A 13,870-nucleotide genomic window follows, 5' to 3' on the forward strand; every position below is an offset into this window, starting at 1 on the left:
TTGTTTTCCATTGCATTATGTTGCTGGGTTCCATTGGGGCCTGTGGTGTGCCCTGATTTCCTCAAGGTTTGTGGAAACACAGCAGAGGGACCGAGTTTGTGGTGGCCAGCGAAAGCTACTCATCACAGATACGCTGAAGGAAATGAACTTGAACATCAACATAGAACCCTACAGTGCAGAAAGAGACCCTTCGGCCCATCGAGTCTGCACTGAACACAATCCCACCCAGGCCCTACCCCCATATCCCTACATATATATACCCACTAATCCCTCTAACCTACACATCCGTGGGCACTAAGGGGCAATTTCTTAGCATGGCCAATCAACCTAACCCGCACATCTTTGGAGGAAACCCACGCAGACACGAGGAGAATGTGCAAACTCCACATAGACGGTGACCCGAGCCGGGAATAGGACCCTGGAGCTGTGAAGCAGCAGTGCTACCGTGCCGCCCAAAGTTCATTGCTCAGAACATGCCAGCAGGGGGTTGGATAGATATAAATAATGAGTACAAAAAAGTCAGGAAATTGTGCAGATAGAAACAAAACAAGAATATGAATAACCATTAGGTAAGGACAAAAACTTTGAGATGTTAAAACAGCCAAACCAGGTTGCAAAGGTGAACATGAAAGGAACATATCTAATCAAGTCTCCTTGATTCAGTAAAGCTACATGAATTTCCTTTTAATTAGATCAACACACTCTTTATTTAATACAGTGTATTATCCCAACTTGTACACTGCAATACTTAAATAGAAATTTGATGACTCCAGAGGTTTTCAAATTGGAAATCATAGAATTTTATAGTGCAGGAGGCCATTTGGCCCATCAAGTCTGCACCAACTGCAATCCCACCCAGCCTCTATCCCTGTAACCCCATGCATTTACCTTACTAGTCCTCCTGACACTTAGGGGCAATTTATTATGGCCAATCCACCTAATCCTCTCACCTTTGGACTGTGGGAGGAAACCAGAGCACCTGGAGGAAACCCATGCAGACACAGAGAGAATGTGCAAACTCCACACAAACAGTGACCCAAGCCAGGAATCGAACCCAGGTCCCTGGCGCGGTGAGGCAGCAGAGCTAACCACTGTGCCACCTTGTGGCTGTTTTAGACACATTTCAACAAGGCATCCAACAGTCTGCCCAATGTAATTTCACCTGGAATTCATCGAAGCCCTCACAATGAAAAAATCTTCACCCTCCCCCTTGGAAGCTGATTGGATTGGAAAAAGAATGATGTCGGAGCACAAGAATTTCAAAATTACCTAGTCAGGTGGAAACATGAGATCAGGAGCATCGCTGCTTTTCGACTCCGTCTAATGTCACTTACTATTACCTTCCATTTACAGTAAGTCAGGATGCAAAGCCAGTGATGAACCCAAGTTAGTTAGTATCCCCATGAGCAGGTTAGTTGAAAAATATATATCGAGGGTTTTGCTGTATAACGTGTGCAAGACTTTCATGACCCATTTATCATGTCCTACAGAGTGCACAAATAAATCTTTTCTCCGTCTTGTCTGAGTTTGGAAAACGAAAATACACACCAAGATTCTGGAAGGAAATTTTGGGAAAGACTGCTACCGAGACTGCCAGAAACGGCCAACACACGTTTGGACATATAGTCATGTGATTAACAGGGAAAACTAATCCAATCATTTATCAGGAAGGACTTGATGCAAAGACATCACTATATATAGCACTTTTGATAAGCCAAGGGAAGCCCAGACTGTCACTGCTTGCAAGACCGTGCTCCTTTAAATAGACAGGAGATTCAGTGAGGGCATCACATCATTGATAACTTCTGGCATTCATGTAATGTAACTGAAACTCCTTAAAACAACAACAACTTGCATGTAGATATAGTGCCTTTCACATGGTAAAATGCCCAAGGCACCTCAAAGAAGTATTATCAGAAAGGAGAACACTGCGGAGGCTGGAAACATGAAATAAAAATGGTAAATCTTGGAAATACGCAGCAGGCATGGCAGCTGTGGAGCAAGAAACAGAGCTAAAGGGCCGGATTTTACAGCCTTGCTTGTCTCAAAACCATAAAATCCTGCTCGAGGTCAACAGACCTTCCCATTGTCCGCCCCTCGCCTGCTTTGATTTTGTCAGTGGATGGGAGAGTAAACTTCTGGCGTATGTTACAGATCAATTGACTTGAGACAGCTCAGTTTCTCTCTCCACAGACATTGCCAGACCTGCTGAACATCTCCAGAGTTTTCTACTTTTATTTTGTCCAACATTGAACAGCATAAAAAAAAGAGCTATCAGGACTGATGAGCAAAAGCTTGGTCAAAGAGGTAGGTGTAAAGAATCACCTTAAAAGGAGGAAGAAGGTTCAGGGAGGGATTCCAGAATCGAAGACCTAGACAGCTGAAAACGCGTCCATCAACGTTGCAGCAATTAAGATCAGGAATACCAAAAAAAGCTTTAACTGGAGAAGTGCCAACATCTCAGAAGGTTCTTAGAGCCAGAGGAGATTGCAGCAATAAAGAAGGGTTAGGTCATGGATGAAACTGAGAACAAGAATGGGAGTTTTAAAAATCTAGGAGCTACTCGATTGGAAATCAATGCAGTTTATCCAGCACAGAGATGATTGGGACATGGTGCGAGTTAGGACACAGATAACAGAGTTATACAGCAGAGGTGGGAAATAGGTGGTTTTAGTGATGCAGATGTGTGTTTGGAAGCTCTTCTTGGGATCAAACATGAGACCAAGGTTGCAACCCTTCCCCTCCTTCAGCTCCTGTTTCGATGTTGGTTAGCCACCTGCATCTTCTCCCCTACCCTCCTCCCCATCATTGCACTCGTGTCAGTGTTAACATGCTATTCCTTTCTTTGAGCACATCACAGTCAAGCTAAGTCTTATTCTCAAACAATATCTATCTTTCTGTGCATGTCCCCTTCCTAATGTCCAGTCCCTCTGTCACCTCATCCTCATCAACCCCCAAAACACACAAACACACACACATACATACATACACATGCACACACACACAAAACACACACAGTAGTTCATTAGATACAATTTTAGGCAGGCAGGTTTGCTGAAAGAATTGAAGTTGCAAACGGATTCAGACTGAAGTGTATTACAGTCCTGCAAAAGTGTTTGCACAGAGCCCATCATCCAAAAAGTCTAGGACCACCTGAGCAAGAGTTAAGGATCACTCAAGATTCACAGTCCATGACACAAACTGTTCCACGCCACTGAGTTTCTTTGGTCTTTCTTCATTCAGGTTGTGCCCAGGGAGTTCCTTTAGAACACCTTTTCAGAATTATTTTTAACGACATGTTATTTTAAGCATATGCTTGAGAACGAGAGCACATAAACATGTAATTATACTTCAAAAGATTCAATAAAGTTTTGTTTTTGGCCTGACTATCCCCTGACAGAATTTGATGTGAAGGAGCTACCAGGGCACGCTCTGGCAAAGTAATGGGCAAGTATTCTTTTTACTGCTAAAATGCGGCCCGCAGACTGTAAACACCGGAAGAAACTGTGATGAACAGTAAAAAATTTCAAGATTAAATTGAATTGCTTTGATTCCAAATTGTCCAAATATCCACGTGCAACAACTTAATTTTTCATGAGATGTAACGTCACTGAAAGTCCAGTTTTAGGCAGAGAAATCAAGGCGGCAGTTTGGAAATTCCAACGGTTTCTCTCCATTTACTCCACACAAAAAAAATCTGATTTTAGTTTTTAGCCTTTGGGTTAAGTGCAGAATACTGGGTTAAAACCCAATATAGAACTGGTCCATATTTCATTATTTTTCCCAAAACGTGGAAAGAATTTTGAAAATGTGGATCGAGCATATAGATCCTAGTTGATACTTGCATTTTGAGAATGTGAACTTTCCATTCTAAATGCCTATCAAAGGAAAAATCAGAGAGTAAAATAGACGAGTTCCCGAGTTCGCTCTCCAGGTTTCTTCAGGGTGGAGAGGAACCCACAATTAAACAGCACTTGGCAGATTTGATACAACCTCAATATAAGGCTCACAATTATGACATTTTAGTCTTTAAATTACACTGGGCGAAGATTAGTGCACAAAAGGTGAACATTTTCACATTAAAGGCATCTGCTTAATGGACATTGGGGAGAGGATCAAACCTACGTTTCAATCACGGAATTGACTATGAAGGAACTCAGATACACTACTGCATAATTTTCAGCGTCTCCCTTAGTCTTACCCCACCCTCCAATACACCACCTCATTCGATTCCCTGATCCTGCACTCTCTGTACATACTCCTGTTTGCACAGAGCACCAGTTGAAGAATCAGGGCTATCAGTGTTGTAGCCACAGTCCCTGGGAGGGTAATTTCCCTGCCTGGGAGTCCAGCATTAAGAATTCTCTATTGCCAGGCTATATGAACACATCTCTGATGAGATTTCTTATAATTGTGTTTTCAGGACAATCACAAAAGTAGATTTCTCTAACAATAGATGCAATAAATAGGGCCAGTTCTCCATGATAGTAAAGTAATTAAGGATGGAACTGAAATATATTTTAACCTATTTAAATATCTGCTTGTAGGCTTCATTTCAGCAATACTTCATGAGCCATTCCTTTGGCTTTAATTTACAATTCATTTGGCTTCAGTTAAATAGAACAGGGAAAAAGAAAAGAAACATCTCTTGACTGTCCCAAGAATTGGAGATAAGCGAAGTCCCATTATTTCATGTAAATGGAGCAGGAATCCTGGTCAGACTTGCTCCACAAACAAAGCATTTCAAACCATCCATCTTTGCTCATGAAGCACATTATATAGAATCCCATGCCCCATTTATTGCTCCAGTACACCACAGGTCCGAGTGAAACTGTGTCACATACTTCAAAAATATATCGTAGACTCACAGCAACCACAAGGTCCCTCAGTTACATTTAGATTCTCTGAATTCTCTCAAGTTCCAAGCCTCAGAGCTTTATCTTGTCCTGACCTAAATATATTTGGCCCTGTAATAACACAAGTCATTCATTATCTACTCCAGACAATCGAGATGAAAAAAAAATCCAGTCCTATCAAAACAAAGTATTGTACAGGCATATAAGGTCATCAAATAATTAAAGCTATGGGCACCAGTTGGTTGTTGAATCACACAACATACCGAGTACGGCAGGGGATGGAACCTGCTCATACAGAGTATGTAGAAAGGAGATGAAGTAGTAAGTGGAAGCACATGCTATTAATGGCTCTATCTTCCAGTGATGGATGGGCTTCTTTTCCATTTTCTTTAGTCCTGGTATAAGATGTCCCTCCAGGAAAAACTGTGATTGGGGCCATGGGTGAGGGGTAGAATAGGAGGATCTACCAGTTGCCATATACCTGCGTCTTCCAACTCCTCACAGGCGCAGAATCCTAAATATGGGATCTGTTGGAAGGAAATAAAAAAACATGGATCATAGAATAATGCAACACAGGAGGTGGCCATTCAGCCCATCATATATATATATATATATATATATATATACACACACACACATACTGGCCCTTGATAGAGCCATCCAACTCTCCTGCTTTAGGAGCTATTTGGCCCAAGTCAATAATCTGAAATTCACTTTCATATCATAACACTGCTCTAGAAACACTTCCCTTAAACACATCTTATTCCTACTGTGACTAATGCATCTTCCTATTGCTTACTATTTTATTTAACAATTCTATTTCACTTTGGGTGAAGAAATTTTAGCCAGAAGCAGCAAGTTTAACATTTCTATCTCGTAATAGAATCATACAACACACAGAGGTTTATTTGAAACAACTCAATTCTTCTACTCCCATAACATTTTTCTTTTCAGATAGACAGATTTTTCATCAGTAAAGGAATCAAGGCTTATAACGGATAAGGCGGGAAAGTGGAGTTGAGGATTATCACATCAGATCAGTCATGATCTCATTGAATGGTGGAGCAGACTCGATGAGCTCAATGGCCCACTCCTGCTCCTATTCATTTTTTGAAAGCTGCCATTGAATTCAGTTCCACCACCCCTCCAGGTGGAGCGTAATCACTTAATGTGTTAGAAATGCTCCACCAATTTTGTCAATCAAAATTATACCATATAGCTTATATTGTATCTTCTCATTCTTCATTCACACTTGCATCAGTTCACATTTCACAAATTAATAAGACGTTTCATCAAACCATCTGGAACACAAACCACAATGGGAAACATAATGATGGGAAGATAATTGGGCCTTTTCTTTACATGCAAGCCGATGCTGTTTACCACAAGTCAACTGCAGTTGGAAGCTGTGTCTTGCCCCTTCCAATTACTGCCTCACATTCTCTACACGCCAGATAATTCCATTCATTTATCATTTTACTTAAGTTTGATTCTGCTCAAAATTTCCTCTCCTCTAATTTAATCATTATTAAATCTGGATTGTTGCTGCCCTGGTTCCCCCTCCTAACCTGTGAAATAGACTTGATAGTTTTAGGGTGAGGGGCAAGAGATTCAGAGGGGGTTTGAGAAAATGCTTTTTCACTCAGCAGGTGGTGGGAACCTGGATTGCACTGCCTGGGAAGTAGTCGAGGCTGGAAACCTTACAACCTTTAAAAAAATTTTGGATGAGTACTTGAAATATGATATTCAAGGATATGGGACAAATGCAGGAAAATTGGATTAATGCGTCTTTAATAGTAGATATTGTCAGTGCAGATTCAATGGGCCAAAGGGCCTTTTCTGCACTGCCTGGCTCTATGATTCTAGCCCCCCCATGCCTGCCCATCCCGCCAACATTTACCCTTGTGCAGATGGCCTGCCATCAGATCCTATACCCAAAACTGGCCAGCTGCCTCTTTCCACCTGTCTCAGGTGAGAAGCTGGTGAGTTAAATGAAAACAAGAGCGGGCAGTTGGAACTAGCAAGGCTTTGGACCAGAAAACATCAGGTAGCCCACCTATCTCATCCCCACTCACCCCAGTTAATATATACTGGGAGGAGGGAAGTGATATGTTCATTAACAAAAGTCAACAAAAAAAAACAGCAAACTTTCACCACATCACAGCTGAAAGTATTCTTAATTCCCACCCCCACTGTAACATTCCCTGTCCCAGTTGGAGGACACACAACACTGACCTTTCGAACCACCTGAACAAAGTCCTTGGAATTGCGTGCAGAAAGACCTTGGAGCTGCCGTGTGCAAGCCTCGAGGGAGGAGGCATGTGCTACAATCAAAACACTGCTACCTGAGAGACAAAACAAACCAACCGTCATCTCGCTTCACGATCCAGCATTGGTAAGATAATTTACATTTATATAGCACCTTCTGCAACTTCAAGTCATCCCATGTTTTACAGCCAACTGGGGGCTTTTGAAGTGCAGTTACTGTTGCAATGTGAAAAGCCCAGCAGCCATTTGTGGACAGCAAGCTCCCATAAACAGCAATATGGTGTCGAGCAGAGCTCCCCATCCAATTTTGTTTCCACCAAAATTTCACTGGGGCTTCCTTCTAGAAAAGCTTTCTTGGCAGCAGCACATCAGGAGCATCTCGATAATAACTTAAGGAATATGAGCAGGACAGATGCCCATTCAATCAGGGAGGCAATAGCCTAGTGGTATTATCACTGGACTAATAATCCAGAAACTCAGTCAATGGTCTGGGGATCCAGGTTCAAATCTCGCCATGGCAGATGGTGGAATTTGAATTCAATAAAAAAAAATCTGGCATTAAGAATCTCCTGACGACCGTGAATCATTGTTAAACAAAAACCCTCTGGTTCATTAACATTCTTTAGGGAAGGAAATTGGCCATCCTTACCTGGCCTGGCCTACATGTGACCCCAGGGCCACAGCAATGTGGTTGACTCTCAGTTGTCCTCTGAACAAGGCCAACTAGGGATGGGCAATAAATGCTGGCTAGCCAGCAACGTCCATGTTCCACAATCTTTATTCTTTCATGGGATCGGGCACCGCTGGCAAGTCCAGCATTTGTTGCGCATCCCTAATTAACCTTGAACAGAATGTCTCACTTGGCCATTTCAGAGAGCAGTTAAGAATCAACCACATTGCTGTGAGTCTGGGGTTACACATAGGCCAGGCCAGGTAAAATTGGCAGAATTCTTTCCCTAAAGGACATTAGTGAACCAGGTAGACAGATGATGATAGTCATCATGGACACCATCACTGAGCCTAGCTGTAAATTCCACATACATATTTAATTCATTGAATTTAATTTCCACCAGTTGCCGTGGAATTTAAACCCAAGTCCCCAGATCATTAGCATAGGCCTCTGGATTACTTGTCCAATGATATTACCATGACACTACCTTCTCCTAAGTGTCAACAGTGTGATGAGCATCAAGTTTAAATTATACCAAAATTCAGGAACAGCAACAGCAACATGGTGATGACCAAGATTTAATCACAGCTGGTTCAACCACTAGGCAGTTAACTAGAGCAACAAAAAGATTGGGGCAGATAAAACCTGAATGAACTATTCATGAAATTACTTGAGTAAATAAATCAGCTTCAGCAGTGGGAATGAAAGGTCCAGATCTACGTTCACATATACTGACATATATTTAGATTTTGATATATTTACTCTGTCCAATTACCCAAAATTTCAGATCATATCCCTCATTCTGTTTATGCAACACGTTTACAATTCTGTACATCTACAAGACTATTCCAAAACTGCAAGCTAGTAAATATTAAAAAATGTAATTTAATCTAGCCCATGCTACCATGATGAATATTAATTGTGTAAATTGCACCAATGAATCATCTAGTAACTATAGCAGGAATACACAATATTACATCATGTGATCACATTACACATTATAACATTATAATTGGTGGCACGGTGCCAGAGTGGTTAGCACTGCTGCCTCACAGCGGCAGGGACCCAGGTTCAATTCCCAGACTCGGGTCACTGTCTTTGCAGAGTTTGCACATTCTCCCCACATCTGCATGGGTTTCCTCCCACAATCTAAAGACGTGTGGATTATTAGCCGTGCTAAATTTACCCTAGTATCAGGGGATTAATGGTAAATATGTGGGGTTACAGGAATAGGGCCTGGGTGGGATTGTGATCGGTGCAGACTCAATGGGTCAAATGGCCTCCTCTGCACGGTAGGGATTCTATGATAATGTGCATTTCTTCTGGTGCATGTCCTGTAAAAAGTGTAGAACAACCAGAATGTACAATCATTTTCATGTGAAGTCTATAATTATAAATGCAGGATTTTTCTTCATACTAATGCACAATAGTCATTTCTGAAACTTAATTGTCTTCATTGCGTGTGTGTGGGAGGGTGGCGTTTGAAAGGCTGATTGCTCACCTAGGGGGGCCTGAGAACTCTGGCACAGACCCTGGTTTTGATGATGGTGGATGTTAGTTGAAAGTTTGTAAAAGTTTCTACATGAGCACGTCTTTCATTCTTGCATCATTATTTTGGTCCAAACTTCATCCCGTGCCCTGATGGGTCTTGATATTCATTGGGTGAGACTTTCTGCATCGGGTTTTGAGGAGACAACCCGCCATTAGCTGGCAGTGGGATTTTCCAGTCCCACCGCTGTCAATAGGGTTTCCTGTTGTTCACACCTTCTGCTGCCGGGGAACCCACCGTCGAGTATGGGTGTTGGGGAGGATGGGGGAGGTGGTGATTACCATCGGTGGCATCGGAAGATCCCGTCAGCAGGAAATCCCACCCCTTGTGTTATTGAAATAATTCCCCAACACCATTCACTTCCAAATCTCAACTGAAAATCCTGCTGTTTCCTTACACAATGAGTCTTGCAGTTACCTTTGACTTTACATTCAGCCAGGATATCTCTCATCACCTGGCAACTCCTGCTAATGTACGTCTCATAGGATTCGGAAATCCCCAATTTGCTCGCTGGAAAATGAGGTCTGTAATATAGTAAATATTGGTTACAATCAACTCAATCACTGAGCATCCAAAGCCTTTGGTGATAGAGAACTCGGAAGATTCAGAATCCTCAGAGCAATGACACATTTCTCCGTATTTCAATCTTTCCAGTGGTCACATTGCCTCATTATTGGTTAGACACAATGCTAAGCCCAGATCAGGAACTTTGATCTCAAGTATCTCCCACTTACATTCTTGACACCCTAAATAAGCAACAGACACCACGGCCTAAAGAATTTCCTTCTCTGCTATATCATTCAATGGCTCTATCGACATACTAATATACTTCCCAATGGATTTAAATACTTCCCACGTTCAAGATGAAATGATTTGACCCGTATTAAGGGAAAGAGCCTCATTTGAATGCTGGTCTTTGGCAAGTACTCTGTGCCGATCCCTACCTATAGGTTGTGTCAGTCCCCAGATTGGCTGCCGCAAGCTCCTCTGTTGACATCCATGCTGGCAAGGTATTCCCAGAGACCCACTTAGTCCATTCAAACAGCCCAGGTTCCACCCGAACTTTAATCTGGTTTACCTGCTGAAGCCCTGTGAACAAAGTAAAGATATAGTGTCATGCGACAAGATGAGATCAAGCTTTATTAGAACCACGTGGAAGATGATGTGGGTGAGGTGCAGAGAGTCAAAGTCACAATTAGTGGAGAGCTCAGGACATGCTTGGCGAGGAACAGCGGTGACATCTTAGATAACTCATTCAACAAAAGGACTATTTCAGATCAATGCTACGTAACCTGGGCCTGCACCTTGGGATGTGGGTCCCGCACACACTGACCCTCACTGGGGTACGGCTCCCGCACACACTGACTCTCACTGGGGTACGGCTCCCGCACACACTGACTCTCACTGGGGTACGGCTCCCGCACACACTGACTCTCACTGGGGTACGGCTCCCGCACACACTGACTCTCACTGGGGTACGGCTCCCGCACACACTGACTCTCACTGGGGTACGGCTCCCGCACACACTGACTCTCACTGGGGTACGGCTCCCGCACACACTGACTCTCACTGGGGTACGGCTCCCGCACACACTGACCCTCACTGGGGTACGGCTCCCGCACACACTGACCCTCACTGGGGTACGGCTCCCGCACACACTGACCCTCACTGGGGTACGGCTCCCGCACACACTGACCCTCACTGGGGTACGGCTCCCGCACACACTGACCCTCACTGGGGTACGGGTCCCGCACACACTGACCCTCACTGGGGTACGGGTCCCGCACACACTGACCCTCACTGGGGTACGGGTCCCGCACACACTGACCCTCACTGGGGTACGGGTCCCGCACACACTGACCCTCACTGGGGTACGGGTCCCGCACACACTGACCCTCACTGGGGTACGGGTCCCGCACACACTGACCCTCACTGGGGTACGGGTCCCGCACACACTGACCCTCACTGGGGTACGGGTCCCGCACACACTGACCCTCACTGGGGTACGGGTCCCGCACACACTGACCCTCACTGGGGTACGGGTCCCGCACACACTGACCCTCACTGGGGTACGGGTCCCGCACACACTGACCCTCACTGGGGTACGGGTCCCGCACACACTGACCCTCACTGGGGTACGGGTCCCGCACACACTGACCCTCACTGGGGTACGGGTCCCGCACACACTGACCCTCACTGGGGTACGGGTCCCGCACACACTGACCCTCACTGGGGTACGGGTCCCGCACACACTGACCCTCACTGGGGTACGGGTCCCGCACACACTGACCCTCACTGGGGTACGGGTCCCGCACACACTGACCCTCACTGGGGTACGGGTCCCGCACACACTGACCCTCACTGGGGTACGGGTCCCGCACACACTGACCCTCACTGGGGTACGGGTCCCGCACACACTGACCCTCACTGGGGTACGGGTCCCGCACACACTGACCCTCACTGGGGTACGGCTCCCGCACACACTGACCCTCACTGGGGTACGGGTCCCGCACACACTGACCCTCACTGGGGTACGGGTCCCGCACACACTGACCCTCACTGGGGTACGGCTCCCGCACACACTGACCCTCACTGGGGTACGGCTCCCGCACACACTGACCCTCACTGGGGTACGGGTCCCGCACACACTGACCCTCACTGGGGTACGGCTCCCGCACACACTGACCCTCACTGGGGTACGGCTCCCGCACACACTGACCCTCACTGGGGTACGGCTCCCGCACACACTGACCCTCACTGGGGTACGGCTCCCGCACACACTGACCCTCACTGGGGTACGGCTCCCGCACACACTGACCCTCACTGGGGTACGGCTCCCGCACACACTGACCCTCACTGGGGTACGGCTCCCGCACACACTGACCCTCACTGGGGTACGGCTCCCGCACACACTGACCCTCACTGGGGTACGGCTCCCGCACACACTGACCCTCACTGGGGTACGGCTCCCGCACACACTGACCCTCACTGGGGTACGGCTCCCGCACACACTGACCCTCACTGGGGTACGGCTCCCGCACACACTGACTCTCACTGGGGTACGGGTCCCGCACACACTGACTCTCACTGGGGTACGGGTCCCGCACACACTGACCCTCACTGGGGTATGGGTCCCACACACACTGACTCTCACTGGGGTGTGGAGTTCACACACACTGACTCTCACTGGGGTACGGGTCCCACACACACTGACTCTCACTGGGTTATGGGGTTCACACACACTGACTCTCACTGGGGTACGGGTCCCACACACACCGACTCTCACTGGGATATAGGTTCCTGCACTCAAGAGGCCTGTGGCCAAAGGGAATGGTTTAGACCAGTCTGTCATGGTGTCAGGAGATGGGAAGAGAAAATGAGTAACAACAAAGCCAAGGGGTCTGGGAAGAGAATTCAAAAGCCGCAATGACATTAAGGCAGACGAACCAGTAATGAAGGAGGAGTGGAAATGCCAGTAAGTGAAGACAAAGTCTTGATGCGGAAGAGCAGAAGGTTCAAAGGGAAATAATTTCTCTTAATGAGAAGAGAGTTACAGAGATTAGGCAGTGTGAGGTCAGGAAGGGTTTTGTAAAGCTTGGCAGTGGTTCGATTACCTTTCAGTATGTTGAATGCTGTCTGTACACAGCGCAACGAGGGTGAACAATACACAAAATCAATGATTGATTTACTTTCCAGCAGAGCTTCCCCTGTGAGTAAAACACATCCGGAAATCAGATTCATCTCAAGCACAACTGCATTAAATAGATATCTCCTGGGTCTCCTCCTCACCCTTACCATTACCCTCCTAGAGGGCACATTGAAAGGCTGCTTCCCCAATAGCTTGATATTGAACAATGCAGAACTGCAATTTTTAAAATATTTATTTGTGGGACATGGGCGTCACTGGTTGGCCAGTATTTATTGCCCATCCCTAGTTGCCCGAGAACATTTGAGAGTCAGCCACATTGCTGTGGCTCTGGAGTCACATGTAGGCCAGACTGGATAAGGACGACAGATGGGTTTTTCTGACAATCAACAGTGGTTTCATGGTCATCAGTAGATTCTTAATTCCAGACATTTTCACTGAATTCAGATTCTATCATCCAGGGATTCAAACCTGGGTCCCCAGAACATTCACTGAGTTCCTAGATTAATAGTCTAGCAATAATACCAAAAGGCCTTCACCTCCCCTACATGTCCCATTTCCCTCGCCATGTCTACACTGAGTTAGCCAATATTACGGCATGGTGGGTTATGGTTACTGTGGGAGTATTGACCAAGATCATAGTTGACAAATCTGCAGCCTTGTGTTACACACCAATGACAAAGTATCATAGACTAGAGGGCACAGCCTCAAGATAAGTTTGGGGGGGGGGGGGGCGCAGTTTAGATCGGAGTTGAGGAGGAACTTCTTCATTCAAAGGGTGGTGAGTCTCTGGAATTCTCTGCCCATTAAAGTGGTGGAGGCTACCTCGCTGAATATATTTAAGTCACGGGTAGATAGGTTTCTGATAGACAAGGGAATTA

General features: G+C 45.7%; 1 protein-coding gene across 1 annotated transcript in view; it reads right to left on the reverse strand.

Annotated features, from left to right (window-relative positions):
- Nucleotides 1-1,619: 1,619 nt before the first annotated feature.
- Nucleotides 1,620-13,870, reverse strand: part of LOC145359751 (ubiquitin-associated and SH3 domain-containing protein B-like) — a 147,364-nt gene continuing 135,113 nt past the window's right edge. The window contains exons 10-14 of the mRNA XM_080214510.1: nt 12,958-13,050; nt 10,288-10,432; nt 9,761-9,867; nt 7,092-7,201; nt 1,620-5,383 (exon numbers count right to left, since the gene is read on the reverse strand). Coding sequence (XP_080070636.1) covers nt 5,246-5,383; nt 7,092-7,201; nt 9,761-9,867; nt 10,288-10,432; nt 12,958-13,050 — 593 coding nt within the window. The 3' untranslated portion in view covers nt 1,620-5,245. The remainder of the gene's footprint in view (nt 5,384-7,091; nt 7,202-9,760; nt 9,868-10,287; nt 10,433-12,957; nt 13,051-13,870) is intronic.

This window comes from Carcharhinus amblyrhynchos, chromosome 29, assembly GCF_965287045.1.
Source record: "Carcharhinus amblyrhynchos chromosome 29, sCarAmb.v2.hapA, whole genome shotgun sequence".
Lineage (NCBI taxonomy): Eukaryota > Metazoa > Chordata > Chondrichthyes > Carcharhiniformes > Carcharhinidae > Carcharhinus > Carcharhinus amblyrhynchos.